Genomic DNA, 24,905 nt, shown 5'->3' with positions numbered 1-24,905 from the left:
CTCTGGAGTCTACCAATCTTTTCAGGGGAGTCCCCTACTATCACGTGTACAGCAAGTGAGAATCGGTGGTGTGATTTAGGCATGCCCATATAAGGTGAGCCGACGTCCATACTCGACCAGACCAAGGCCCCACCCAGCCCTTGCAAGTAGCCGGTAGCACGCTACAAACATAACCTCCTTGGTAGCGCCAAAATCTGCGGTTACATTTGTTCAAAATGCTCAAATCACTGGGAGATCCTTATTTCGTGGCTAAATTCCAGCGTGCGTTTGGTCTTAGGGAGATTCGACTCGAGAAAGACATCGCTTCTTCTGTGCGTGACCACAAGGACTCCCTCTCGCCAGCGAGCAATGGGCATTTCCCTGATGGAGATCTCGCTCAAAGCAGCCATGTTCACACTGATTCTTCAAATCACGTCTTCCATCGCAATAGTTTCAACAAAGCTGAACCATTCGAGAAGATCAGATCACCAGGCGAAGAAAAACCCGAGCAGTTGTACGAGTTCAACAGCTTTTTCCACACTCTGTTCGTGTTCGGTTCAACGTTAGGCTACGAATCATTTTACCTCACTTTCTTTCCGTTCATGTTTTGGAACATCGACGAGTACCTGGCTCGCAGAACCGTCATTATGTGGGCTGTTATAATGTACATAGGTCAGGGTGCAAAGGATGTAATTCAATGGCCAAGACCGCCTTGTCCTCCCGTTATTTCTGTTGAAAAACGTTTCCAGGTGGAATACGGTATGCCGTCCACCCACGCCATGGTTGGGACACTAATTCCGTTTTGTTTGGTTTATTTCACGTATGACCGTTACCAGGTATGTTCGTATGTGTTCAGTTTGGTTTATTTAGCATTCGGTTCCTGTTAGCCGGAAGAATTGCTGTTTTCTGATAGTTCTGGCGGGTTATTTCTTCTCTGTTCATGTACAAGATTTTAGCAATGGCATCATTGTACAAGAGGGTCGTGACTAATCAATACAATGCAAGAGCTCACAGTGCAATGAATGGAACTTTTCAAATGCTCCTCTCTGATTGTATTGATACAATGTTGACATAAATTTTCTTTATTAATTTAGGGCAAGGTCCACCTAATATTGCGTTAGTTTTTCTGTTTCATTTAGCTCGGTCCATACACTAACTTCAGTAACTTGCCAAAGATATTGATACTAATCAGTACTAATATTCTAATAAAGGGCCGGCCAAATGCACGCAACATTTCATCCCAGGAGATTGCAGCATTGTTGAGAACGTTTCGCCACTCTGTTACACCATCTAACTTCTTGCAACATCTTGCAACAAGATGTCTAAAGCTGTGTAACATGTTGTGTGTAATAATAATAATAATTTGAAATGTTGCAATATTTTGTTTTGAAATTTTACTTGCATGCGTTTGGCCATGCCTTAGAATGGGCTAACAGGCTAATTCAGTAAAGCATTTATTTACTATGGGTGTTAAAATTCTGATGATAAAATGTCTTGATAGTTCTCAATGTAAGTGATTGCCAATATTGTACATTGAACATATACTGGTGTTTTGGGGGGTCACTGTTTTAAAAGCAATGGATTTTTGGCTTGTATAGTGTTTTTTAAAAAAGAAAGGAATTTTTAATGACTGAAATTAAGTTGGGAGTAGTTCATCGTATAACCTTTACTTTACTTACCTGTAGTAGTGTAGCACAAAGGCTAGTGGAGCCGAGCAAACAACTGAAACAAATAATTCAAATTGAACATAACATTTTTAAGACTCCTAACTGGCTGGGGACAAACCAGTTGGCTATTTACAAGTGCAGCCGAGGATTTGAACACGGGGATACCATGAAACAAATCCAGGTAGTGGTCAGAGCGGGACTTAAACCCGAGACTGCTGGATTACAAGTCCGACGCGCTGACCACTAAGCCATGCTGCCTCCTGCCAGTCCATACTGCAGATGTTGGACTCCCCAGAGAACCAATCAGAATTCTCTTATCCAGTTTGGACATGTTCGCCGTGGATTAAACACAGATTGCTCATTGGTTATTGGCAATTCTTCTCCAAACTTTACAACTGAATATACTCAACAATAAGATAATGTGCTCTCGATTTCTATTGCGAGATAGTTGACGAGGGTGTAGCATAGATAGTGAGTAGCATAGCCAATCAGAGAATGGCATTCGTGATAGAATGTTAGTAGATTTATTCAAGAAGTGAATATATGAAAGATCAGATTTTTGAACTGTGGAGAAAGTGATGAAAAAAATTCAGGCTTTAATTTCACAGCTGCTTTCATGTTCAATCATCTCTTCATTTAAACTGAATGTTGATCGGTCCACAGGGGTGGGTGAATGCTAATATGAAATACCTGACAGGGATGTTCACTGGAAAGTTTTAAAAACACATCGAAAAAGTTCCACAGTCCTTTGGCATTGGATCAAATAATTGTTTGACAACTGTTTCCTTAGACTGTTCACAGTCCCCTATTTTTCCGTGACATTGTAGATGTCGATCATTGAGTTTGATGGGCCGCCATCTTGGTCTCTTGATGCGAGCGAAACTGGGGAGAGTACAAAATGCCTGTGGGTAGTGGTGGTGGGTTTAATAGCATGGGGGTAACGGGGCGGAAAAAATAGGGAGACTGTAACAGCTTCCCTCTGTCTGGTGTTCGCTGCATTAGTTGCCTGATTGGTCGAAGGTACAATAGAGCTCATCAGAGCGTAGCAGAGCGTTGACAACTTGAATGACAGAAAGTGACATTCATCACCTTATGGCTCAGGCCAAAATGGTATCGATTTCAAGAGAATTTTCTGGAGTATGTTTTGATTTTGATTGTCTGTCTGCTTCTTGTCTTGGAGGATTGGTGTTAAAGTGCGAGCAAAAGGAGGCCGTTTCTCGTTTACTCAAAGGAAAAGATGTTTTGGCGGTTCTTCCAACTGGTTTTGGCAAGAGTTTAATATATCAAGGTTTCATTTTGGCAAAGGAAATGGCTGAAAGTTCCATTGGTTGTTCTTATTTGCGACTGAAATTTTACAGTTGATGCCACAAAGACGGCACGCATCTGAATAATTGGAATTCTCTGCAGGCATTGCTGCTGTTTTTGGAGTCAGAGTCAGAGTCAGAGAAGAGTTCTTCCGTTCCGCATTCATTCGACTCAACTTAGTAAACCTTCAAAATGTTTCGAAATTCACAACACAGTAACATGTATTCATATCATCATCCCTGAGTTGACAGGTTTTTTCTCAGGGGAGGAGATTGTTAATTGATTTGATTGATGGAGGCACCAAACTGGCGGCCGCACCCCTTGAACAAGAGACAGAGTGAAGCTGTTACAGTCTCCCTATTTTTTCTGCCAGCCGTGCCCTCCACCACCCCTACCCATGGGCATTTTGTACTCTCTCCAGTTTTGCTCGCATCAAGTGACCAAGATGACGGCCCGTCAAGCTCAACGATCGACATCTACGATCTCACGGAAAAATAGGGGACTGTGAACAGTCTACTGTTTCCTGTTTAGTTGTGGCTGACTTGTACAAATTGCACATATGTAGAAATGCTGACAGTTTGGAATGGAACACTTCGTAGCCCACAATGCTTGTATCATGCAAAAACAGGAAACAACTTACATCATGTAACATTGTTGATGCTACAATATTGTAAAACATGTTTCAAAATCCTTTGTCAGTTTTCACTTTGTACTTGACAGTCGTAAGCAGGTTCTAGGCTTGATGTATACAAAACAATTTGCCATATACTTACTGTAAGCAATGTTTCCTCCCCAATCATATATTAGAGAAATATCATACTTTTCATTCAAGTTGATTTGAAGAGGTGATCACATCCCAGCACTGGGAGAGAAGTCATTTCTGTGTGATTTGTTACTTCAGAACACAATAAACTTCTAGTTTGAGTTAATTGAATAAGAAACTTAACGTATATTCCTCTTTTATTTTCCTTTAGTATCCGTTGTATGGTGGTGTGCTATTTGGAATATGTTGGTGTCTTTTGGTGTCCACCAGTCGACTCTACGTGGGTATGCACACACTTCAGGTATGCTCACTTTTAATTTCATCTGTCATGCTCATCTGTAGCACCATCTTGTTTAAGTATTTGAGGTGATCTTGCAACTGCTGTTGTTTCCATCCCAAAGACTTGGAATCTTGCGAAAAATGATGTAGCAATGGCTACGTCATTATGATTTAAGACTGATTTTAGGATACATTTGTTAAAACTTGCAAATATGACCCTCTCTGTTGTCAAGAAACCACTCATCATTGCTGCAAGTGATTAAACTTTGCATAACCAAGAGGTACCATGTATGTTGGACATTTTCCACATTTTGAACCCACTTAAATGTGCAATGCATATACATGCACAAAGAAAGTTTTGTCCCTTAGCCTGGGACTAGTGGATTTTGTTGTTGGGCTAGTCAGTTCTTTCCTTAATTACTTGCTGAAGAGCAGCATGTGAATTTTTTTTTTGGGGGGGGGGGGCGGGGGGATGTTAGAAAATTGAAATCGCAGAAGTACTGTAAGAGTTCAAACTATTGTTTTGATTTAAATCTTGAATTAAATAGTCCTTGAATAAAATTAACCTGTAGGTGGAACATATTTTCATTTGAATGGTTTTGCATGAAGACTCGTTTTGGCACAGAGGCAAAAGGCAACTCGGAAATGGCCTGTTGATTGGTATCTTTGTCAAGTTTATCTCAAATGTAGTACTGTTTAATTTAATTTTGCAGGACCTTCTCGCTGGAGTTGCCTTTGCAGTTGTTCTACTTGTTACTGTTCTTCCTCTTTTGGACACTGCTGTTGATAGATGGGTGTTCACCTCTCCAAACACTCCGATATTCATAGTCATTGTGCCATTAGCCTTGATAATCCTGTACCCCTCGCCGCCAAAGTACACCCAGACAAAGAAAGACACTGCCACGATACTGTTTGGTACATGTGGTGCATTGCTTGGTTCTTGGTTAAGGTTCTACATGTACGGGTTCCCAGACCCGTATTTAGGGGCACCATACTCAATCCGTATTCCTGGACAGAAAAAAATCATTCAAATGCTGTGTAAGTTTGTGTTTGGCATCACAGTGATAGTGCCTATTCGTGCAGTCATGAAATCTACCGTTCACACCGTTCTGCCTTGGCTTCTCTCAGAGACTGATCCAAAGAACAAGAAAGCTCTTTGTGAATTGCCGCACTGTTTCTTTACATATACGGTTGTTGGCTTCACAGCAACATTTCTTATTCCACAGGCATTTATTTACTTTGATGTGTGACTTTTAATTCATTAGTGATAGTAGCTGCTTTTTGTAAGCAATTGATGGACGCAGCTGACATGTTTACATTCTTGTTGCCACCCTATTCAGATCATGCGATGATTCATTCGGGAGGTTACAATTGTTCCGTTTATACATACTCTCATGTAATCAACTGGGTATGGCAAATTGTGCAATATTATTGTAACCTTCCAAATGAATCATCGCATGGTCTGAATTGGATGGCAACAAAGGTGTAATCACGTTAGCTGAATCCATACATGGAAGTATCAGTGAACTTAAAGCACAAGCATAAAGACCTTAAGCATTGACAGAAACAATTCACAAGCTGTACAAAATGTATCTAGACTCATGCATTGCTATTAAATTTAAACTGTTTATAATAAATAAATACACAGCGGCAAATAAAACATTGTAAGTTTTTTTGGAAGAAGTGTTAAGTTTGTACAAAACCAGCCAATGTGGTCTACAATAAGGCGATCTCTGCTGATGTTATTGCTAACATTTTGACTTTTCTGTGGTTAAGGCATCAAGGTAGATATGAATTGACCTCGCACAGTTAAAGAGCTTGTGAATGGTACATGGTGAAAATTTTAGCTCTTTGGGTGTAATTTTGAAGGAATTATTGGCTTTCAAAATCTGCAAAATTTCTGGATGACAAAAGCGCTAATGAGCCCATACATTCTTAGTTTGTAAAGTTTCAAGTTTTTTAAACCCGTATTGCACAAAAGGTATTTGATATATCATTCTAAATTTTGTCAGAATACTTAATCATACCATGACCTTTCAGTATTCAGAACTGATATTTTTGTAACTTGATCAGAAAGTGAATTGCTTGTGTTAATGATAAGGAATGTATTTGGACATCAAGACTGAGTTTACTTATTTGCATTATGAAATTTAACACCGAACCGACCATTCAGAATTGGGTTATGTTACCAAGATTTTATAATTAGTAATAATTTGTAAGGACCTTTACTAGACAAAAAAGAAATTCAAAGTTGTCTCAGCAAGTTGTGCTAATATTAAAACAAAACAGAATAACATAAGCCATATAACAACAAGTTTGGTGAAAACAAATTAAATGGTTTTTGTTATAGCGAAATTAGTGACCTTCAAGTTGCTGACAGGATAAGTTTGTGTCAAATTATATTTCTCTGGTTGTATATTTATTTTAGAGCAATATTTTTACTAGCCATGTTGGTTACCTAAACTTAAGTAAGAAGTTAGGTCATTATAAAGTGATATCAAATTTTGTTATTGAATTGCTATTGGGTGCAAAGCTCTCAGGAAGAACGTGTTTTAAATTAAATCGGATTCTGTTGATAGAAATGATTAAAGATTGTACAGTTCAACCCCTATTAAACGGTCACCCTTGGGGAAATGTACAGTGGCCGCTTAAAAGGGGGCTGGCTGCTTAATAGAGGTAAGAACAATAGAAAAAACCTCATCGGGACTTTGATTACAGACTGCCTAATAAGGGTGGCTGTTTAATAGGTGGCCGCTTAATAGGGCTTTGACTGTACTTATTTCTGGTCGTGGAAGGCTGTATTGTAAATATATTGGAACGCCAGTCCAGAAGCAGCAGTTATTGGCCATCTCAGCGAGATCTCGGCCAAAATTAAATTGCAACACCTGCCCATGTGATGTCCTTTATGTTCTTGAGGGTATAAACTTCACAAAAGGCATGTAGAAAGGTAGTTTACTGCACCTTTCAATAACACAAACTCTGCTCAATACACTGATGTGTTTTGTGCTGTCATTAATCATGTTAGTGCACATTTCAGGAAACAAGTTCATTTCACCAGGTGGGTTCAAGAGGTGACATCCATGCATTGTTGTGAGAGCTTTTCACCCATCTGGTTTGCTACAAGTTTTGAGGTTTGTTAATTGCCAAATTACATCCATGAAGACACAACATTAGTTAAGATTTTGAACTTTTGAGTTTGTGTGCTATTGAAAGATGCAGTGGGAGTATTTTAGGAAACGAAATTATGTTATGGAATAGGGTAAATTATCCTTTGGAAATTTTATTTTCTTGAATCTGCAACAACTTGCAAAATTAAGACGGGGTTAGCCATGGTAAAGTTTGATGGGGCTGAACAATGAATACTAACAATATTTAAGTAATGAACTGCATAACGTATTGAAAAGGTCTGTAAATTTGGTTCTCGAAAATGTCAAATTGTAATGGTTATCATTTTTGTTTTGACATCTAATAATAATATATTGTTATACATGTATACTAAGAGGTGAAAAAATGTTAGTAAGGACAAGCTGTGTCCTTGTGAAATTTGACATAGATTTGCATCTAAATTATGTAATCGGAATGTTAACTTTACATGAAACTAGACTCGACAGAACGTTTGATTTATGACACTATCTATAAGTATTAGATAAATAATTATCTATTAGATCATCTATTAAATCTTAACGAGCAATTTTTATCAAACACATGTTGATGGCAAAGTTTCACCCAGCTCACTTCTGGAATATTCACACCACCTTTTTATCCAGACTCTTAAAATTTAGTGATGACCGATTTGGTTGTTATGAGAGAAAAACCCAATTTTGAAGACCCATGTGTAAATAAAATTGTTTACCTTGCAAGTTGCTTCACATAGTTTTTTGCTAAGTAATGTAAAATTGTTTATATTTTAAATTCACTGTATTTTTGGAAGCTACATGTAAGAAAGTTCTAGTGAGTTCTTTGTCTGAAAACAAAATTACAATGAGAAGTTGTGAATTGTGCATTTGGTTAGCTTTAAATTCTTATTTTCTTTGGATTTGAGTTATTGCCAGAGTGAGCATAAAGTAGTGAAAAACAAATGATATTGTTGATTTTAACTTTCGGTTTATTGAGTTGTTCTAGAACAAGACCATCAAAATTGAGCACTGCGTTGTTTCGACCAACAAATAATAACATTACAAGTTAAGGAATGATTTGACTTAAGTATCATGAACTTGTCATTAGTGTCAGTGACGTTAATAACTGATTCATTCAAAAGCAAAATAAACTGTAAAGAAAAAGAGACAATAAACATTCAATGACATCCTTTTCTGCTTCTATTTTCCTTATGGTCAGTATAATAATGGGAAGGTGCAATTTAGCTGCCCGTGCCCAGTTTGCCTTGTGGCAGGGGGTGTGGGATTCTGGTCTGGGATTCTTGAGCAAAATACTCAGGGACATAGCCAGAATTTTTCAAAGGGGAGGGGGGTGGGGGGGTCACACTGTGTCAAAGTGAGGGTACTCACCAGATTGTCATTTTATTTTTGCCACCTGTTGTAGGTTGTTGCTTAACAAAGGGTTACAAAAGGGGGAGTTGCCGGCATCCCAGGACCCCCCCTAGCTACACCCCTGATACTCTCTCCTCATTTGTAAATGGGAACCACCAGACTTAAATGGGGTAACTCAATGATGAATTAGCATACTATTAAAATCATTTCTGGCAAATTGTAAACACCAAGGGTGCCATTGGTGGCGCCCAGTGGCAGCCAGTCAGGGCAAGATGGGTGACTGCATCGGGACTTTGAACAAATATACAATGCTACTTCCAGCCTTGCTGTATTATTGTTCTACATGCAGCCACTGACCAAAGATTTAACAGTCCCTTTCCTTAGTTTGTTGAATGACAAGCGAAAAACAACCTCAAAACTGAACTCAAACATCCATATCTTGACCCAAAAAAAGAGGGTGACTCAAGTAATTACTTGCAAAGGACTTTTAAAAACTTGCTTCAGGTAATACTCCCCAGAATTTTACATTATATGGTAAAATAGTTGACATTTAACACAGCAAGTTTCATTTTATTCAGCATGCAATATTGTACACAACCATAGGAGAGTAGATACAAATGACAGAGCAAAAATATGATCTTGTGATCTAACACTTGCAGCAAGAGTCCAGTGTGAAGGAAATACAGTGGAATCCCTTGGGATTTATGGATCATGTAAATTTATGCCAGGTAGCTGTTAGGCAGGTGAAATTAAATCACTTATATAATAATGTTCACTTTGAATTAACCAACCATTTTATAAAACAGCTATCATAAACAGGCTCACTTGATGTCTTGTGCACAGGCACTGTACACTCAACATTTTGAAAAGAATATTTGGATACACGATGTTGCACTAGCCTCCCAAACAGATGCTCTCAGGGCTCGTCACAGGAATGCATGAGCCTGCCTAGGTGGCTAATGTTGCACTTGCTCCTTCCTGGCTTTTTACTCCGGGGGAGGGCCTTTGTACTGCATGATTCTTCAGGCAAGACTTACAACCACATGCTATCTCATGGCAAATCCAACAATCTGCTCCTATGGAAAAAATTGTATACATAATAGATTAATTTACAAAAAGTGTACATATGGCTGACCTTGATCATGACAGGTGTAAATATTTTCTAATTTTTTGTTTTTTTGTTTTTTGCTTCAAACAGGAAGCCTGGAATTAAATTGAGGGTCCCTATTAAAGTGCATGCTAATCCCAGGGATCTGAAGAGTAAGAGTAGGTAAAGTCTGTATTATTTCTTGTTTCATAACATGAACCGTCAAGGAGTATTTCTCCTTTCCCCTGGATAGAATACTAGTCCATCACAGGGTTAATTAATGCCCCTAGCATTAAACGTGTTAGTACCCATTTACACCTGGGTGCAAGTCAGAGTAAACCAGTTTGCCCCAAAACACAACAGGATGACCCTGGTCAGTACTAGAACCACAGACTTTTTGATTTGGACTCCAGTGCATTGACAACTGGGCCACCATACCCGCCACATGCCTCATGACCAATGGCATCAAATGTCTCAGAAGGTTGGAGCGACTGGGCCAGAGAACTGCAACTCTCCTTAAATAGTATGCTAGTCTGTCAACCCTAGCCTCGGACCATTTTCCTGTGCTGTCCACATTTACTCAGCAGGGCAGAGAGAGGCATTGTGACAATAGGCCATTTCCTAGTTGCCTTTTGCCTCTGTGTCAAAATGAGTCTTAGTGCAAAACAATCAGGTTCACTTTCATGCAGATAAAACTCATTTTCCAATGAAAGGTTTTGCATGAGGACTCGTTTTGAAACAGAGACACAAAGTAACTTGAAAATGGCCTACTGTGAGTGTCTTGCTAAAACCCACAGCACAATGACCAGGGCTCCTTTCTTGAAAGTCCTGATAGTTACCAGTATTGAAAAGCCGTTTTACATTTGCCTTGCTTACATTCAAGATCAAGATATTAATAGTTTTGAAATTAAAACAATAAAAACATCAGGAAATGAAACAGAATGGGCTGGTTTTGAGCTGAAACCAGCACTACTGTTCCTTAGATTTCGATCTTAAGATATGGCTTCCCTTCAGGTCTGTAAAGTTACCATTGGGACTTTCAAGAAAGGGGTGCCACGCCTAAGACCCTTTGATCCACAACATGTTGCCATTATCGAGAAAAACTTGATGCAAATGGAAAACATTACCTTGATTGGAGGTAGAGCGCTAGTTGCTATGAGTCCTAATGATCGTGCAAGAACTGGCAAAGGACTGGAAGTGGAGTAAAGTCTCTTAAGAGTATCAATTGCAGTGATCATGGGGACCACACTCTGTTGTCGCTTTGTTTCATATGTTAAAAGATGCTCCAGAGAGCCTAGAGAAGGAATCAACATGAGAATACTGAGAGAAAAAACTTGAAACTTTAATGACCAATTACTTAGATAAAGACAAGTAAAACCCTAGAGGGAGGAGGACTCCCGTATGAAAAGGTTGGAAAATGCTCGTCATCTCGCTTAGGGATATAAATCAAGGATTATGGTCTCACTTAGGGTGTTCATGACAAAATGCCACTATTTTTAGCTGTCAATGAAAGTATCTTTTAGGTTACACTTGAAGAAATAATAATAATAGAATGCTCTTATTTCCATTTTTAGGCTCAATTTCCACTGGTCTCTCAAGTCCAGTCTACTAATGTAGGCTCCTTTCCTGAAAAGCAGTTGGTAATCAACCCTATTCTGTATTAGTGTGCATGTATCTTTTAAGCGTCAAATAAAGCTTGAGCCACGCCCAGATTGGTCTCCTTTTAGGGGTTTAATGCAAAATTTCTGACCAGTATCCCCAACCCTTTCATATGGAGTTCCCCCAGAAGTAAAATGTTAGTTTTTAGCTACAATTGAAATGTTCTAGTGAAATTACCAATATCTTGTCCTTCCTCGGCTGCCTCAGACAGGATATCTCTTAGACAGGCAACATCTCCAAAACCAAGATTGACACCTTGCCCTGCCAGAGGATGTACTCTATGGGCTGCATCACTGATAAATAAAAATTCGACAAATATCACTTAATTCACATGCAGTCTAAGATATCACTTAGTATTATTTTTTTGTGACAGAGGGTGGATCTATGGAAGGAACCACTGGGAAGGGTTGGTGTATCTGCCTCCTACCTCATTGGAACAAGGGTCTGTTATTACTCTGGAATCCTGCCTGCCTTTTCAAGCAACTCTGAACCTGCCACTAGACACAAGGGTGGTTTATATAAAAAATAAAGTAAATTTCAGTGATGATCTCACCCCATCAAAGCCAGTCTTGGTCGGGCATATTCTGTTGCGTGACCAAAGCCATATGGAAATGTGGCCCTGCTTCCTTCCTCGACACCACTGACACTGGGAGGAGACTGGGTTCCAGATCCTACATCTAGATAATAAATGAAGATAGCAATGTAGAAGCTACGTGTAGTTTATGGTCTACAGGAGATCACCTGTCTCATAAATCTGTTTTTCACAACAATGAAGATTTAGCCTCTAGTTCACATTTCAGGCTTGTCTTGTGATCATTCAAGAGGCATTTTTACCAGTCTAATGGTTGAAAATAAAACACAAAGTTCTCCTTTGCAATTTCCCTAGCCAACGTCCAGAACTTGCTGGTCTTAATTGTTTATAAATAACAGGTTATGTCTCTGACTCAACAGATAAGTCAGAACTCTTCATCTGTTTTAGGCTACAGTATGTGCAAGAATTTAGTGCTTCATGGCAATGTACAGTCAGACCTCCTCTAGCGAACGTCTCCTATACTTTCCATAAGTGACCACTTAGTCATGATTACCCCCTCATGATAGGTACAGACACTACTAATTTATCACAATAAAAATTTGTACTCTGCCATAAGTGGGCGGTTCATCTGTTTTCAGTAATGACATCCCTCGTAAGGAGAGCTAGGAGGTTGAGAACCCAAACTTGCATACTCACTTGTCCATGGCTGAATGAAAGAAGCTAACAGGTAGGACAGTCTTGTTGCCTGATCCACAAGAGGATGACGATCAAAGTCCTCCCACTGTTTAAGAACAGCAATAACGTGAATAATAAGCTTGTTATGCATTGTTGGTCCTACAGGTATGGTGGTATGGACTAATAATAATAATAATAATAATAATAATAATAATAATGGAAAAAGGAGTGTTTATTGTGACAAAAACTAGAACTAAGCTTTACAAAATGCTATAATATTTTACATAATTTGATGTCTGTTAAACCTGTAAAACATGTTTCCGTATCTAATCATGATATCATGGTTACTACAACTAATACTAATACTACTATCATCATCATAACATTAATTAACATATTCCATACAAATTGGTATATACAAGGTAAAAGTAAGTAAAAGAAATAAACTATTAAAACCTATTTCAACAGTGTTTACATAATGGCTCCCTCCTGGGTTTCAACGTCAATATCGGTATATTACAAGGTAAAAGTAAATAAAAGAAATAAACTATTAAAACCTATTTCAACAGTGTTTAATAATAATAATAATAATAATAATAATAATAATAATAATAATAATAATAATAATAATGGATTCCTGTTGGACTGATCCAGAGATGTGCATTGTTGTGGTTGGCAAGAATTCTTAGAAAGGTGCTGGAGATGTAGAGAGAAGAGAAAAAGCAAACAAGGTGTGTTTCTTGGCTTCCCTAGGCAACTTGTTGTTGCCCAGAGCCAATGACGAAACCAGCTTCAATATCATCAAGAGCTGTGCGAATCTTTAATAATAATAATAATAATAATAATAATAATAATAATAATAATAATAATACCGGTAATAATAATAATAGTAATAATAATAGTAAATATTTATATGGGATGGCTGCATCAGTTTTACGGAAAAAAACTGCTATCAATGCACGTCCTGTGTAAAAAAAATATATAAATAAATAAAACAAAATAAAGTAAAATAAATAAAAAAAAACAAAATAAAATAAAATAAGTAAAAAGTTACATTAAATTGAGTCACATTAAAAAGAATTATTTAAAATAGTTGCACCTTTGTAGAAAAAGGCACGCTTGGTACGTTCTACGTTAACTTTTTCTAAAATTAGGTCATTACTATTCCTAGTTTTATTATACTCAATGCAAAGTCAGGCAACCACTCTCTTCTCTTAGCTTACAATGAAATTTTTGTTAAACCCAAATGGGTTATTAACTTAACGCACTATAAACAGTCACTTACAAAAGCATTGTTGATAGCGTCAATAAATCTGTCTTCTTCCATGGAGACCAGATTCTTTGCATGCTCAAGGGTTGTAGACCACACCAATGAACTTAAATTCTCTGTTAACTTGATACAGATAAAAAAGAACAAAACCTTAGGTTAGTATAATAGACTTAAGTAAAATAGACAATAATCAAAAGATTCAAACTACATAGTCAGCCATAGTTGTTGGTTATATGTGGGTCCCTTTAGCTAGCGATAGTGCAAAGATTAAAAATGGTTCAAAGTCTATATTAACAAGACTATATTTTAGTTGTATGGTACCCTGAATCGTCTTACCGGTAAAAGAGCTATTGGTCCTGTTGGTAAAAACTTCTGCCATGCAACAATATTCTCTGTAATCTGTAATTGAAAATATTTTATGGTTCATCAAGTGTTGCACTGAACAAAATCCCTAGAATTTTCAAGCTTTTCAAGCTAAAATAATTGCAAATAGATATTCAGATTAAAATGAAAATAGAATTAAAATATCTAAGATATGTTATTATCTAGGTAAAAATGCATCTGACTGTACATTCATGGGCCATCAGTTTTCTGGGAAATGTAAGCATTATTAATCAAATTTCTTTCAATGGTTTGCTATGGCACATTTTTTAAATCCTACCTCTCCAAGATGAAGTGTTGCTACTACACCCCACTGATCATATTTCCAGGAAAGACAATCCATAGATGCTTGTTTTCGCACCAGGGACTGTGGACCATCAGCTCCTATCTTGCAGGCAAAGAAATAATGTCATGAATACACCAAAAGCATGCAGGATTAAACCAATTTACAGTAGGCTAAATAAGTCCCCTGTAGGCTGAATGTTGGCTGTTTGTAAACCAACGGTAGGCCAGTTTCAATCGTTCATGACTTGCTTTGTTTTCCATCTAATAATAATTTCTTTTGCTTATACAAACTTAGTTAAAAGATCTTTAATTAGAAAGAAAAACTGGTATCACATTATTGTTTTAATGTCATTGGTCTAGAAACTAGTACACTTTTTATTTTATGTAAGATAGTGGTTATGTGGAAACATTGAGTAAGCAAATTGGGGGGACAAAAATATTGGAGTTGAAGTAAGGTTTCTGACTCTGGGGTGAAATTAACAGCCTAATCCAAAAGAAACACACACAGGCATGTTAATAAGAGTACATAAGTACATACCACTAATCTTGAGTGAACTGTTCTTCCATCATCCAATTCCAAAGAGGCCCAGGTATGACCAACATCTTTGTCATCCTTCCAGATACAACATTAGATTAGAGAAAGTTATGATTTAACACTGTCACATTATAGCAACATTACAGTGGTGGATCCAGACCTTGAGCTAAGATGGGAGGGAATGGGAGGGTGCTGTTTTTTTTTTTTTTTTTAGGCTTGTCCTGCCAGCTTTTCATCCTTCTGCGATTTTTTTTTACCCTGCGAGGGAATTCAGATGCTCCCCCACTCACCTGTACACAAAGTTAATTACAGTCCCATGTCATCATAATGTGTCCAACTTACAAGAATATTAACATCTGAAGTGCATGTTCTTGATCAGGAACTAGCATTTTGCTTACTTGAAGTACCTTTCCAGTGTTCTAATCTCTAATAGTACTCTGTCCTCTGGACTTCGTTCTAAAAAGAGACCTGTTAGATTTGTAAATAAAACATACCATATCTCTTGTTAAGTCAGGAAGAGTTAAAATCTTCAGCTTCGTTCCATAAAGAACTTTAACTCGAGATTGAAGCATTTTGAGCTGTTTTCGAAGAGCTTCAAGGGTGACAGAATTCTCTATAATATACCCCATGTCTTTGGAGCTGTCTGACTCAACAAAGCTTGGATCAAAGGAAATGTGTGCATCACTACAAGCATCCCAGATCTAAGAAACAAGAAAGTCTATTAGAATAATATGACAACTAAAACTGATAATTGTTACCTTCCAAGGGTAGACTTTCTGCCATCTTCTCAAAGGTAAAGGTATCTCAGGGAGTCCTAATTTCATAGTAAAACCTGTGAAATGGTTAAGGCTGGGATGCTCAGTGTATTGCTTACTACAGCCATAGGTGTAGTTTCAAGTTAATTCAGTACATCTGTAATGATAGGGAGGATTGTGGGTGCACTAAAGTACTCATGAATGCAACTGATTCCTCCACAGAGGCCTCTTTCCTGCTATCTTGACCATGTAGGCTGGCAGCTTGGAGGCTGCAAAGAGGTACACTGTAACAAAGAAAGAGTCTAGGGAAAACAGGCTATCCCCTGCAGACTCTCCCACTCCCCTTTCCATCTGCCTTTACCCTTGGGATCCTCTGCAGAGGAGAGAGTGCTTGCAAACTGAGCCTCTTATGCTTCCAAGTGAAGGCGGATAAAATTACACAACAGACTAAACATCAAAATAAATTTGGGGACTCAAGTGTGACAGTTTTAATCTAGCAGTTTTAATCCATCAGCAACCAATTTTGGTTATGACTTGTCATTTACATGTGCATTAAGATAGGAAGAACCAGTCATTTTCAATTGGCAATATTATCCATTTTATTCTGGCTGAAGATGTCAAAAAATTGTTTGATGTAACTCAAAAAGAATTCTGCATAATTTGGATTTTTTGATACTCACATTCATTCTTCTAAATGGCTTATATCTCATGTTACAAATATGGTTCCATGCACCAATACCTAACCAAGAACAAAATCATGCCATGTTATATAAGTCAGTCTGATATTATCATGAATGTCAACACTATTAAATATAATGATGCATATTTCAATATTAGATACATTATTGCCATCAGCATCCCAGTTCCTAGACTCAAGAGTTTAATTACATATTACATTGTGTAGTTACAGTAAATATCCATACCTCCTGCATAGACGGGATTTTTTTGCTAAGATCCCCCTCCACCCCCCTGGAAATTCCGATTAAGGTTTCATATGTTTCTTTAGATTTTTTGGTCTTACAGAACCACCCTCCCCCCCCCCCCCCGCCCCTCCTATCCCCTACCTCCACAACACACACCCCCAGGAAATTCCAATCCTTTCTCTGAGGGGAGTATGGATATTTTCTGGAACTGCACATTTGACTAAAAGGAGAACACAGTCCTAATGCCGAATGGAGTGCGTTGTTTTTGGGACGGTCAATCTTGTCTGGTTCATAAGGGTCCCATGCACAACAACCTATTTTTGCACAAAACCTGACAAAACCTATTACATCACTGACATGATAATTTTATTTTGTAACCTTAACACCTGTGAATATCTGCAAATTGTCTCCATATATGCGGATAACTGTAAAAGTAGAAAGTCTCCTATTACATCTTACTTTCTAAAAGCTTTTTGGATCCTGGTGTGATGTTGCTTACTCGGTTACTGTAGGCAGAAGTGATATTTTGTGGTTTGTCCGGAGCTGCTTCCAATAACAGAATCTTGTGGTCATCCAAAGTTCTTTCAAGGCCTCGTACAAAAAAAGAAACGAGGAAACGCACGTAAATCGATCAAATAAGTTCAACTCTTTGCCAATTTGGACCATAAATTTGCTGTCAATTCGGTGTAAGTTTTAAAAATAAACATGCGAGACAGATCGATGACACTCACCCAGAGCACAGGCCAAGCTTGCCCCGACCATTCCACCGCCGACAATTGTAACATCATAGAAATCATGCACATCTTTACTAGCAGCTGAACAAAAAGAACATACCCTAAGCTTAAGAAATTGTTTGCAACCGAAAGATCTCCTAACAGCTGAATTCATTTCGCAGACTTCTGGAAAACAGCACAAACCATAAAACCATATTTACACCACGTATCTACAGCATTGGAGAATCCGCAGACCAAAGAAGTGTGATTCCCATGTTATGTATGGTTCACTGAAATTACTCTGGATTTCTTCAGGTTGGAATCAAAGATGGCTGCCGCGGACAAGAATGTTGTTGGATTACTAAATGGCTTAGCACGGAGGGAATATTTTGGAGAATCAGAGATCACGGACGAATTTCTTCACCAGGAGCTTTTCTCTGATCTCGACAAGGAGCAATTTGACGCAATGTTAAAGAGATACGAGAATTTGATGCGAAACATCGTTTCTGCAGATATGGATTTCAATCAACTCGAAGCTTTTTTAACCTCTCAGATGAAACGAAAACAAGGTTCCCTTACTCAAGAACAAGCCGCTGCATTTTTAAAATTCTGGAAGTCGCAAAAGGTCAAAATCCACGATGTCATGGTTCAAAAGTCTTCTTGGAATAACAAGTTAAAGGACGTTAGCTGGAGGATTGATTTGAAGAGCCAAGGCAGACATCTTCAACAAATCAACACGCCTGTGGCAATCGTTGAAATGCAGTTGGAAAACAGATCAACAGAAAGCAAGGTATCAAAAGTATCTTCATCTGGCATCTGTGCTAACTGCGTATTGTAAAAGTTGTTCAAACATTGGTAATTCTGAAAGGGGGTTTGAAAGCCAAAGCAGGAAGCCAACTTAGAATTTCAGAGAGATGGGGTGGGGGAACTGTGGGGGAGTACAAAAAAATAAATTAAATTCTGTGGTGGGGGCATAGTGTCCCAGGGGAAGCTGGGGCAGATCTGGGGGGTTCAGGGAATCAGTTGAAAACCCTACATATATAGAACAAGAGACATTTATAACATGCTGACTTGGTCTCAGAATGGTGGAAATTCATTTCCAGAGACCTCCATTTTCAAAATTTTATAGGGGAGGATGCCCCTAAACCCTCCTAGCCTTTGGCGTTCCTTATCTCGAATCTCCTCTAAAACCCTTTATTTGTCCCAGGGGAAGGGAACACTACATGACAAGCTCAAACAATGGCTGTGGGTATGTATATTTTCTGGAACAAAAAAAGACCCTGTGAATAGCTGTAATCGAAGACATTGCACATTTTTATAAACCTTCCTCAGCCCCTCACTGTATTATTTTATTGCTTTTCAGGAAACAGATGTGTTTCAGTTTGAAATGGATGAATCCCAGCTGTCAAATGTCCTTTCAAGTATTGACGAGATTGAAAAGAAACTAGCAAGTTACACTCAGTGAACAGAGCCAATTTAACTAAATATTCTTACCACACCCCCCCCCCCCCCCAAAAAAAAGCAATTCCTTTGATTTTATGTAGTTAGTAACATTTTGCATGGTTAAGGTAAATGAAATAATGGTAGCTTGAAAGATCTAAATTAAATAATCATTGATTAGGTAATACCCAAGAGTTCACCAACTGTGTGATTATACTATTGAATAACTGATGTTATTTTTTTATGCACATTGATGCAGGTAGCTCTATAATTTAAAAAGAAAATAAATAAGAAAGTTTCACTGTCAGTTCTTTCACCCTTTCTTCCACTTGTGATAATTACCCCAACCAACAAATTAAAATACATTGGTCAATATATTTGAGAATGAAAATCAGTGATAGTAAAACTAAACAATGTTTCAATGATGTTAGTGTTAGCTTGGTGTTTGCACGATCTGGTTACATGGTACAAAATCACACGTGCTGGGACGCAAGTTGCACAGTGGGTCTTCCAAAACAAAGCAACTCATACCAGTCCACCTTGACCTGCCTTTGTTTTGGAAGTCCCACTGTGCAACTTGCATCCCAGTATGTGTGATTTTGTACCATGTGACCGGATTGTGCAAAGGGCTTATTGGCATGTTCAACAAACAAAACAAAGCTATACTTTAGTCCACATTTTTTATTACTGGAATAATAAATCTTTTTCCATTGTATATGTATATTGTTGCGGAAATGACCACTGATTCATACCTTTCACTGTTGAAAGCTATAAGTACAAACCAAAATGGACTACCTTGTAAACTAGAAGTAAATAGCTAAAAGTTGAGCTATGCATTACTATGAAATAAGTGTGATGCTACACATTATGATTAGTTGAAAACTGTTTGCCTTAAATACAGTAATTTAATTCTATGTGAGTAAAAGAAATTATTATATAGGGTAGGAAATAATAGAAAATAATATTTTGCTTCTCCACGAGACCTTATGAAAGTTTGACAAATTTGCATCATAACCTTGTGCAGTCATGTGACCAGCTAGAATATAATTTATAGTCCTTTCTTGGCTTCAGTACACTTATATACTATTTTAAACAAAACTTGACCATTATGCTTTAAGGTTTCCATCAACAAAAGTGTATCTAGTAAATTTTGAATTTTCAATGTCATGCTCATGACAGTGCCCCTTTAAATTATCTCAAAAATGATTACCACACCTCATCTCTCTAATGTACATGAGAAATCAACATCAAAGTCTTCTTTACGATATCTGAACAGTATCCGTGAGACAGAAAAAATGAAGGGAAGTGCACTAGTTGAGTATTTTAGTCTTGAAACACTACCAAATTCTTCGTGGCAACACTTGTCTATGGTTTGCGTTTCCACAGCATGTCTTGTTCTCTCTTTTGCTCATATTGCCATAACTCTAGATGGGAGGAGGTGCTCTAACCTCTAAGGTTTTTGTGTTGTGATCCTGGACAAAGCACTAATAATTATTATTTTCACAGTGCCTCAGGGTGTCTACCCAGAAGAATAAATGGGTCACTATGTAGGAGAAAATTGTCAAGTGCAACATTCATGACTAAAATTCCGTGGGTAGAAAATATACCTCAATCAAGATTCATTTCCATATGTGGAAAGTGAAATCCCAAAGCTAAATATTTATCTTAGCTAGCAATTAAATAATTATTATCAACAATCATTAACTCGGGGGTTGAGCAAACTGGATAACAGCGTAACTGCCTGATGTCATCCAGTCCTTCCTGAAAGCCTCCAGGTGGGCATCCTGGCCAGGAGATAAGCCAACTTGAACATCTGCTTTGAGAGTCCTTAAAGAACACAGGGGTGCTGGTAAGAATCCCCAGAGAGCATCTTTGAAAGGAGTTGTGCGAGGCCACTTACGATCGCCAACCAACTTGCGATAATTCAGGTCACCTTTGAAAAATACTATTTTGGCTCCTGACAGCTCCTCGTACAAAACAGGAGCAATGCTTTTCATTTCACTAAAATCTTGAGCCAGCGTCCAAAACTGGTGGCTTTGTAAGATGAAAGATCCATCTTGGAAGCGTTGAAACCAGCGATCACCTAGAAGAGAGAAGCACTTGTTTGAAGAAGACCTCATCTCTTCAACCATCCAAAGTACATCCTTCTTGCTAGCATCAGAAACAAACCATGGGATTTCCTTTGTGTGAAGGTGAATTTCTTTTGCAAAATTTGCATGCAAGAGGAATTCAGCAAAGCACAAATCTGTAAAAAGTTCAAAGCCAGAGTTGTCTAACACAAAGTCAATCCTGATGTTTTTGGCATTATGAATCACATCCCAGACATCCTGGGAATTGTCAACAATAATGTTTTCTTTCATGTGTTGAAGATGCGAGGTATGGCCAGCTCCTTGATTTGTCAGGATTTCTCCACTTGAGATAGAGAGGTCACAACGGTTTCCCCACAAACAAAACTACAAGGAAAGATTAATGAGATCAATTAGCAAAATAAAGATAATTAAAGTGTTTCCAGTCAATAGCATATCACTACCTGGACATTATAGCCTGCAAGCAGGCTCACATGAGATGATCACATGCGAGAGCGGTATAATAATGATAATGATTATGATAATGATAATAATAACAATATTTACAGAGGATAACACCAAGTTAACACTAACGAGTTACATGAATTGGCGCCTCTTCCCTAGACTCCCCCCTCAAGATTGCTATGCTCACCAACTTGCGCTTCACCACTTGCATGTTTGACACGAAGGTCATCCAGCTTGCAGGCTTTAAACATTAGTTATATTATACCAATGGTTTAAACCAATTTTGCAGTAATATAGAGATTTTGTTGCTATGGTTCACTTTCACCAAAAAATATTGAATTCGGTCATTTCATGTATTCTAAGTTGTTTTCCAGAAGAGGCATAAATAAGCACTTGACTAAAGCACACATGCAGGGCCATTGTAATGTGGTTTGTGTAAACTCCCAAAATGTGATTTCTTTGATTTGGTGTAAAGATAAAAATTTCACACAATCTCTTCCTACCTGCAGCAAAGTGTCAAATATGCTCTTGACACTTTTACTGTTCCCGGCACTAAAATCTGAATATTTTACAGAATGATCAAGGAACAGTGCTAAGGAAATGGCAGACTCCTCAAGTCCTTTGAAAGATGCTTCCTTCTGTTCCTGGAAAGGATCAAAACTCTGATGGTGTTTGCTGACAACAAAAGAGAACAATATTATGTTACAAACAAATAAAATTCCACAACCCTCTAATGTCCATGAGAAATCAACATCAAAATTATCTTTATAACATCAGAACATTACCCCTAAGACGGGATAAAAGTGACCCTAGGGTATTTTTGTCTTGGTGCAACAGCAAACTCTTCACTATGTCTTACAACAATTGCGTTTACAATCAGTGAGGAATATTAAATAAATAATAAATTACAATATTAAGAGAGGAAGCCACATCAGCCTTAGCCGGTTGTCATGTGGGTTCTTTATCCAGGTTGAACTGGAATTTGGAGATGCTGGTTTTAGTCGAGGGATCTTTCCTTACAATGCTTTAATCCTTACTGACCTCAAAGCCAATGCTTCATAAATCTTGCGATACATGTAGCATTCAACAACAAGCCAGGCTCCAGTGAAGGATGCGACTTTGTTTTCATCAACCAATGACTTGCTGTTATTGATGGTGTCATTCCAGATCTGCACATCTGGTCGATCACCTTCCACCAGCATCAATGGCTTATTGGTTTTCATCTCGTAACGTAATTTAGAGAGCTTTGCAATGACAATTTTACTATCCTCAGTTTGTTCCTAATGGAGTTATAAAATGGGATGCACATTAAAAAAATTTATACACAGCGGAATTGTCTTGGCACCATTTATAATATGCCGAGAAATAGAACATTCTTCTATGTCTTGATATCCAGCACTTGGTTTGTACTTCATCAGAGATTGGAAAGAGGGGAAAAAGAGATGTACATGTGTTTGATAGGCTAGAGCTTCAAATTCCTTGCCCATCAATTTAGTATCTGTTTTTGTTGTAAAAAAGATAGCCATTCTTGACAAGGGATATCCCCACAAAAATTAATAGTCTTAAAACAGTTGAAAAATTTGAACGGGAGAGTAAATTTAATTTGCTTTTACCATTGACACAGCCATGATGAACAGGCACGGATGTATACTGGTTTCCACCATTTTACGGAAATCAGTCAGATTTTTCAGAATGACTCAGAACCCTAGGAAAGGGGACTTAAGGGAGTTAAAATCCAAAACATTTCTTGTGGAGCATGGCCCCTGACCCCTCTGGAAGCTTGCACCATCAGTGTTCATTGTTTCGGAAATCGATCACCATTTATCCACCATTGATCCATGCCTGACGAAGAAGCTCTCTCAACCTTGCATTCATTTCTTACCTGTTGATTTTCCTCCAAGAATGCTGAAGCTCTTCGGTGCACCAAGTCAATGACTTTCGTCAGAATGACTGGCAGTCTATCTCGAATTGTTAGATAGGCAAACGACCTAAATGGTAAAATGAAAAAGTAAATCAAGATACTAAGCCATAAATGCTCACAGGAAAGAAGCAACAGAAGCTAAATGAAAGTATACTGTAGGTCTTTATATGACCCATATATAACTGGGGCAGACACTGGATTTTAGAGAAGGGGATTCAAGATACATACCACCGAAGGCAGTCCCCTGTAGAGGGATCGGGGGGCATCCTCCTCTGGAGAATTTTTAAATTGAGGTCCTTGGAAATGAGATTTACAGCATTCTGATACCAAGTCAGTATGTGATTATGTGTCATTTTTGTTTTAATTTAGGGGGTTCTGCCCCATATATGAGGCACTTGAATCTCCTAGCATGATTATCCCAGTAGAAAAGGACTCTTCATATGGTGCTTTTTTCACACTTGTCCTACTTTTGCAGCCTGATATGTTTTGAATAACTCCAGGCGTATCAGTATGGTACCTTGTAGAGTGCAACACGTTAAATGGAAGCCACCACTTCAGCCACAACCCTAGCCTGTGACTGGGCTCTCATGTGCTGCAGCTTGAGGGGCAAAGCTGGGAGAGGCAAGCCAGATCACTTCATTCACCAGTAAGTACTGATTAGCCTCTTAAGGTGATTCCCTAGTAAAAGAACTGCCATAGATTTCCAATGAAACTTGGTATGCTGTTGTTACAGGACAAGGAGATATTAAAAATGTATTAAAAAGAGGGGGTCACCGTGCTTGTTTTCATGCCACAATGCTCCCTCTGTAGTATTATGTTATATATTGCCTCCCTCTGTAATATTTATTTCATTTGCCAAAAGAGTAGCCATAGATTTCTGCTAATTTTTTTCTCAGTTATTGAGGATATTGTTCTCATTGAAATTATGAAATAAAAAGTGGGGGTCACCTTGCTCATTTAAGAGAAAAGGAGTATTTATTTCGCTATCAAGCTTAGTTTGAGGGAAATCTCTTACGTTTTGTACGCACACGCACTCGTGTGCGCATACTAATGACGCAAAAATCTTGCGCAGTAAGGATGCGCAATGCAAGACTAAGGAATCATGTTAATGTTTCACTGCTAGTGCTGCAAGGCATAAGAGCCTTCTCATGGGCTACGACAAACAAAGAAATGGATTCTGACCCCCTAATGGGTAGGTGAGAGGAGGGAGCCCTCCTATTGGTGCTTTTTCTACTGCAAAGTATTGTGTGATGTATAAAAAAATGTTCCCTATTTCTCTCAATTCCTGCCTCCTTTTCCATGTTCCACAGATTCGTAGTGTCTAACCATATTTGGATCTAGGTCACGTGATAGTGTATTGAGGTGTGTTGTACACCACTGACAGAATATAAATGCATTTTGATTTCCTGAGATTCTTATCTTCACTTTGCATTGATCAACACTTCTAGACAAAATGCAACTGTAAATCTCCATGAACAAGGAGGGTATCAATGAACAAGCGTACAAAGCCTCTATTGAGCTGTGCCAATCCGTGCGTGACATTGACTGACTCAGATCATTGTACAAACGAGAAGAAACTTGGTACATAAGAATTCCAGGCCTAACAAACGTACCCTTCATCCTTTCCTGATAATGGTTCTGGTCTTTCTTCAACTGTAGACATGATTTATGGTTCTAATACGCCAAGGCCAAGCCGGTGTAATCACGCTAACAAAAAT

General features: G+C 38.2%; 4 protein-coding genes across 6 annotated transcripts; 2 read left to right on the top strand and 2 right to left on the bottom strand.

Annotated features, from left to right (window-relative positions):
* The first annotated feature begins 62 nt into the window (after positions 1 to 62).
* On the top strand, positions 63 to 8,423 carry LOC145485918 (sphingosine-1-phosphate phosphatase 2-like). The gene is made up of 3 exons (XM_081464582.1): positions 63 to 815; positions 3,926 to 4,015; positions 4,707 to 8,423. The coding sequence occupies exons 1-3, from the start codon at positions 216 to 218 to the stop codon at positions 5,241 to 5,243; spliced, it is 1,227 nt and encodes a 408-aa protein (XP_081320708.1). The 5' UTR covers positions 63 to 215; the 3' UTR covers positions 5,244 to 8,423.
* A 26-nt stretch (positions 8,424 to 8,449) lies between these two features.
* LOC145485916 (ubiquinone biosynthesis monooxygenase COQ6, mitochondrial-like) lies at positions 8,450 to 17,564 on the bottom strand. Its single transcript, XM_081464577.1, has 13 exons — positions 17,314 to 17,564; positions 17,042 to 17,173; positions 16,340 to 16,398; positions 15,399 to 15,605; positions 14,908 to 14,982; positions 14,365 to 14,472; positions 14,040 to 14,102; positions 13,719 to 13,826; positions 12,455 to 12,539; positions 11,780 to 11,903; positions 11,404 to 11,519; positions 10,695 to 10,861; positions 8,450 to 9,556 (listed from the first exon to the last, which is right to left on the bottom strand). The coding sequence occupies exons 1-13, from the start codon at positions 17,468 to 17,470 to the stop codon at positions 9,527 to 9,529; spliced, it is 1,431 nt and encodes a 476-aa protein (XP_081320703.1). The 5' UTR covers positions 17,471 to 17,564; the 3' UTR covers positions 8,450 to 9,526.
* Positions 17,565 to 17,586: 22 nt separating this feature from the next.
* Positions 17,587 to 20,409, top strand: LOC145485922 (COMM domain-containing protein 1-like). Its single transcript, XM_081464587.1, has 2 exons — positions 17,587 to 18,085; positions 18,659 to 20,409. The coding sequence occupies exons 1-2, from the start codon at positions 17,624 to 17,626 to the stop codon at positions 18,758 to 18,760; spliced, it is 564 nt and encodes a 187-aa protein (XP_081320713.1). The 5' UTR covers positions 17,587 to 17,623; the 3' UTR covers positions 18,761 to 20,409.
* A 22-nt stretch (positions 20,410 to 20,431) lies between these two features.
* LOC145485917 (damage-control phosphatase 1-like) lies at positions 20,432 to 24,897 on the bottom strand. Of its 3 annotated transcripts, XM_081464580.1 has the most exons (6): positions 24,801 to 24,866; positions 23,832 to 23,908; positions 23,149 to 23,254; positions 22,308 to 22,546; positions 21,770 to 21,941; positions 20,432 to 21,188 (listed from the first exon to the last, which is right to left on the bottom strand). In XM_081464580.1, exons 2-6 carry the CDS (start codon positions 23,882 to 23,884, stop codon positions 20,436 to 20,438), a joined length of 1,323 nt encoding a protein of 440 aa, XP_081320706.1. In that variant the 5' UTR covers positions 23,885 to 23,908; positions 24,801 to 24,866; the 3' UTR covers positions 20,432 to 20,435. The 3 variants fall into 3 exon arrangements, with proteins under 3 accessions (XP_081320706.1, XP_081320704.1, XP_081320707.1); XM_081464578.1 differs by having other exon boundaries at positions 23,832 to 24,897; XM_081464581.1 differs by lacking the exon at positions 23,832 to 23,908 and having other exon boundaries at positions 24,801 to 24,885.
* Between the last annotated feature and the right edge of the window lie 8 nt (positions 24,898 to 24,905).

The sequence above is a fragment of the Orbicella franksi genome, chromosome 4 (assembly GCF_964199315.1).
Source record: "Orbicella franksi chromosome 4, jaOrbFran1.1, whole genome shotgun sequence".
In the NCBI taxonomy this organism is placed as follows: domain Eukaryota; kingdom Metazoa; phylum Cnidaria; class Anthozoa; order Scleractinia; family Merulinidae; genus Orbicella; species Orbicella franksi.
Note: the sequence above shows the minus strand (reverse complement) of the source record. Positions and strands in the feature narration are given on the sequence as shown.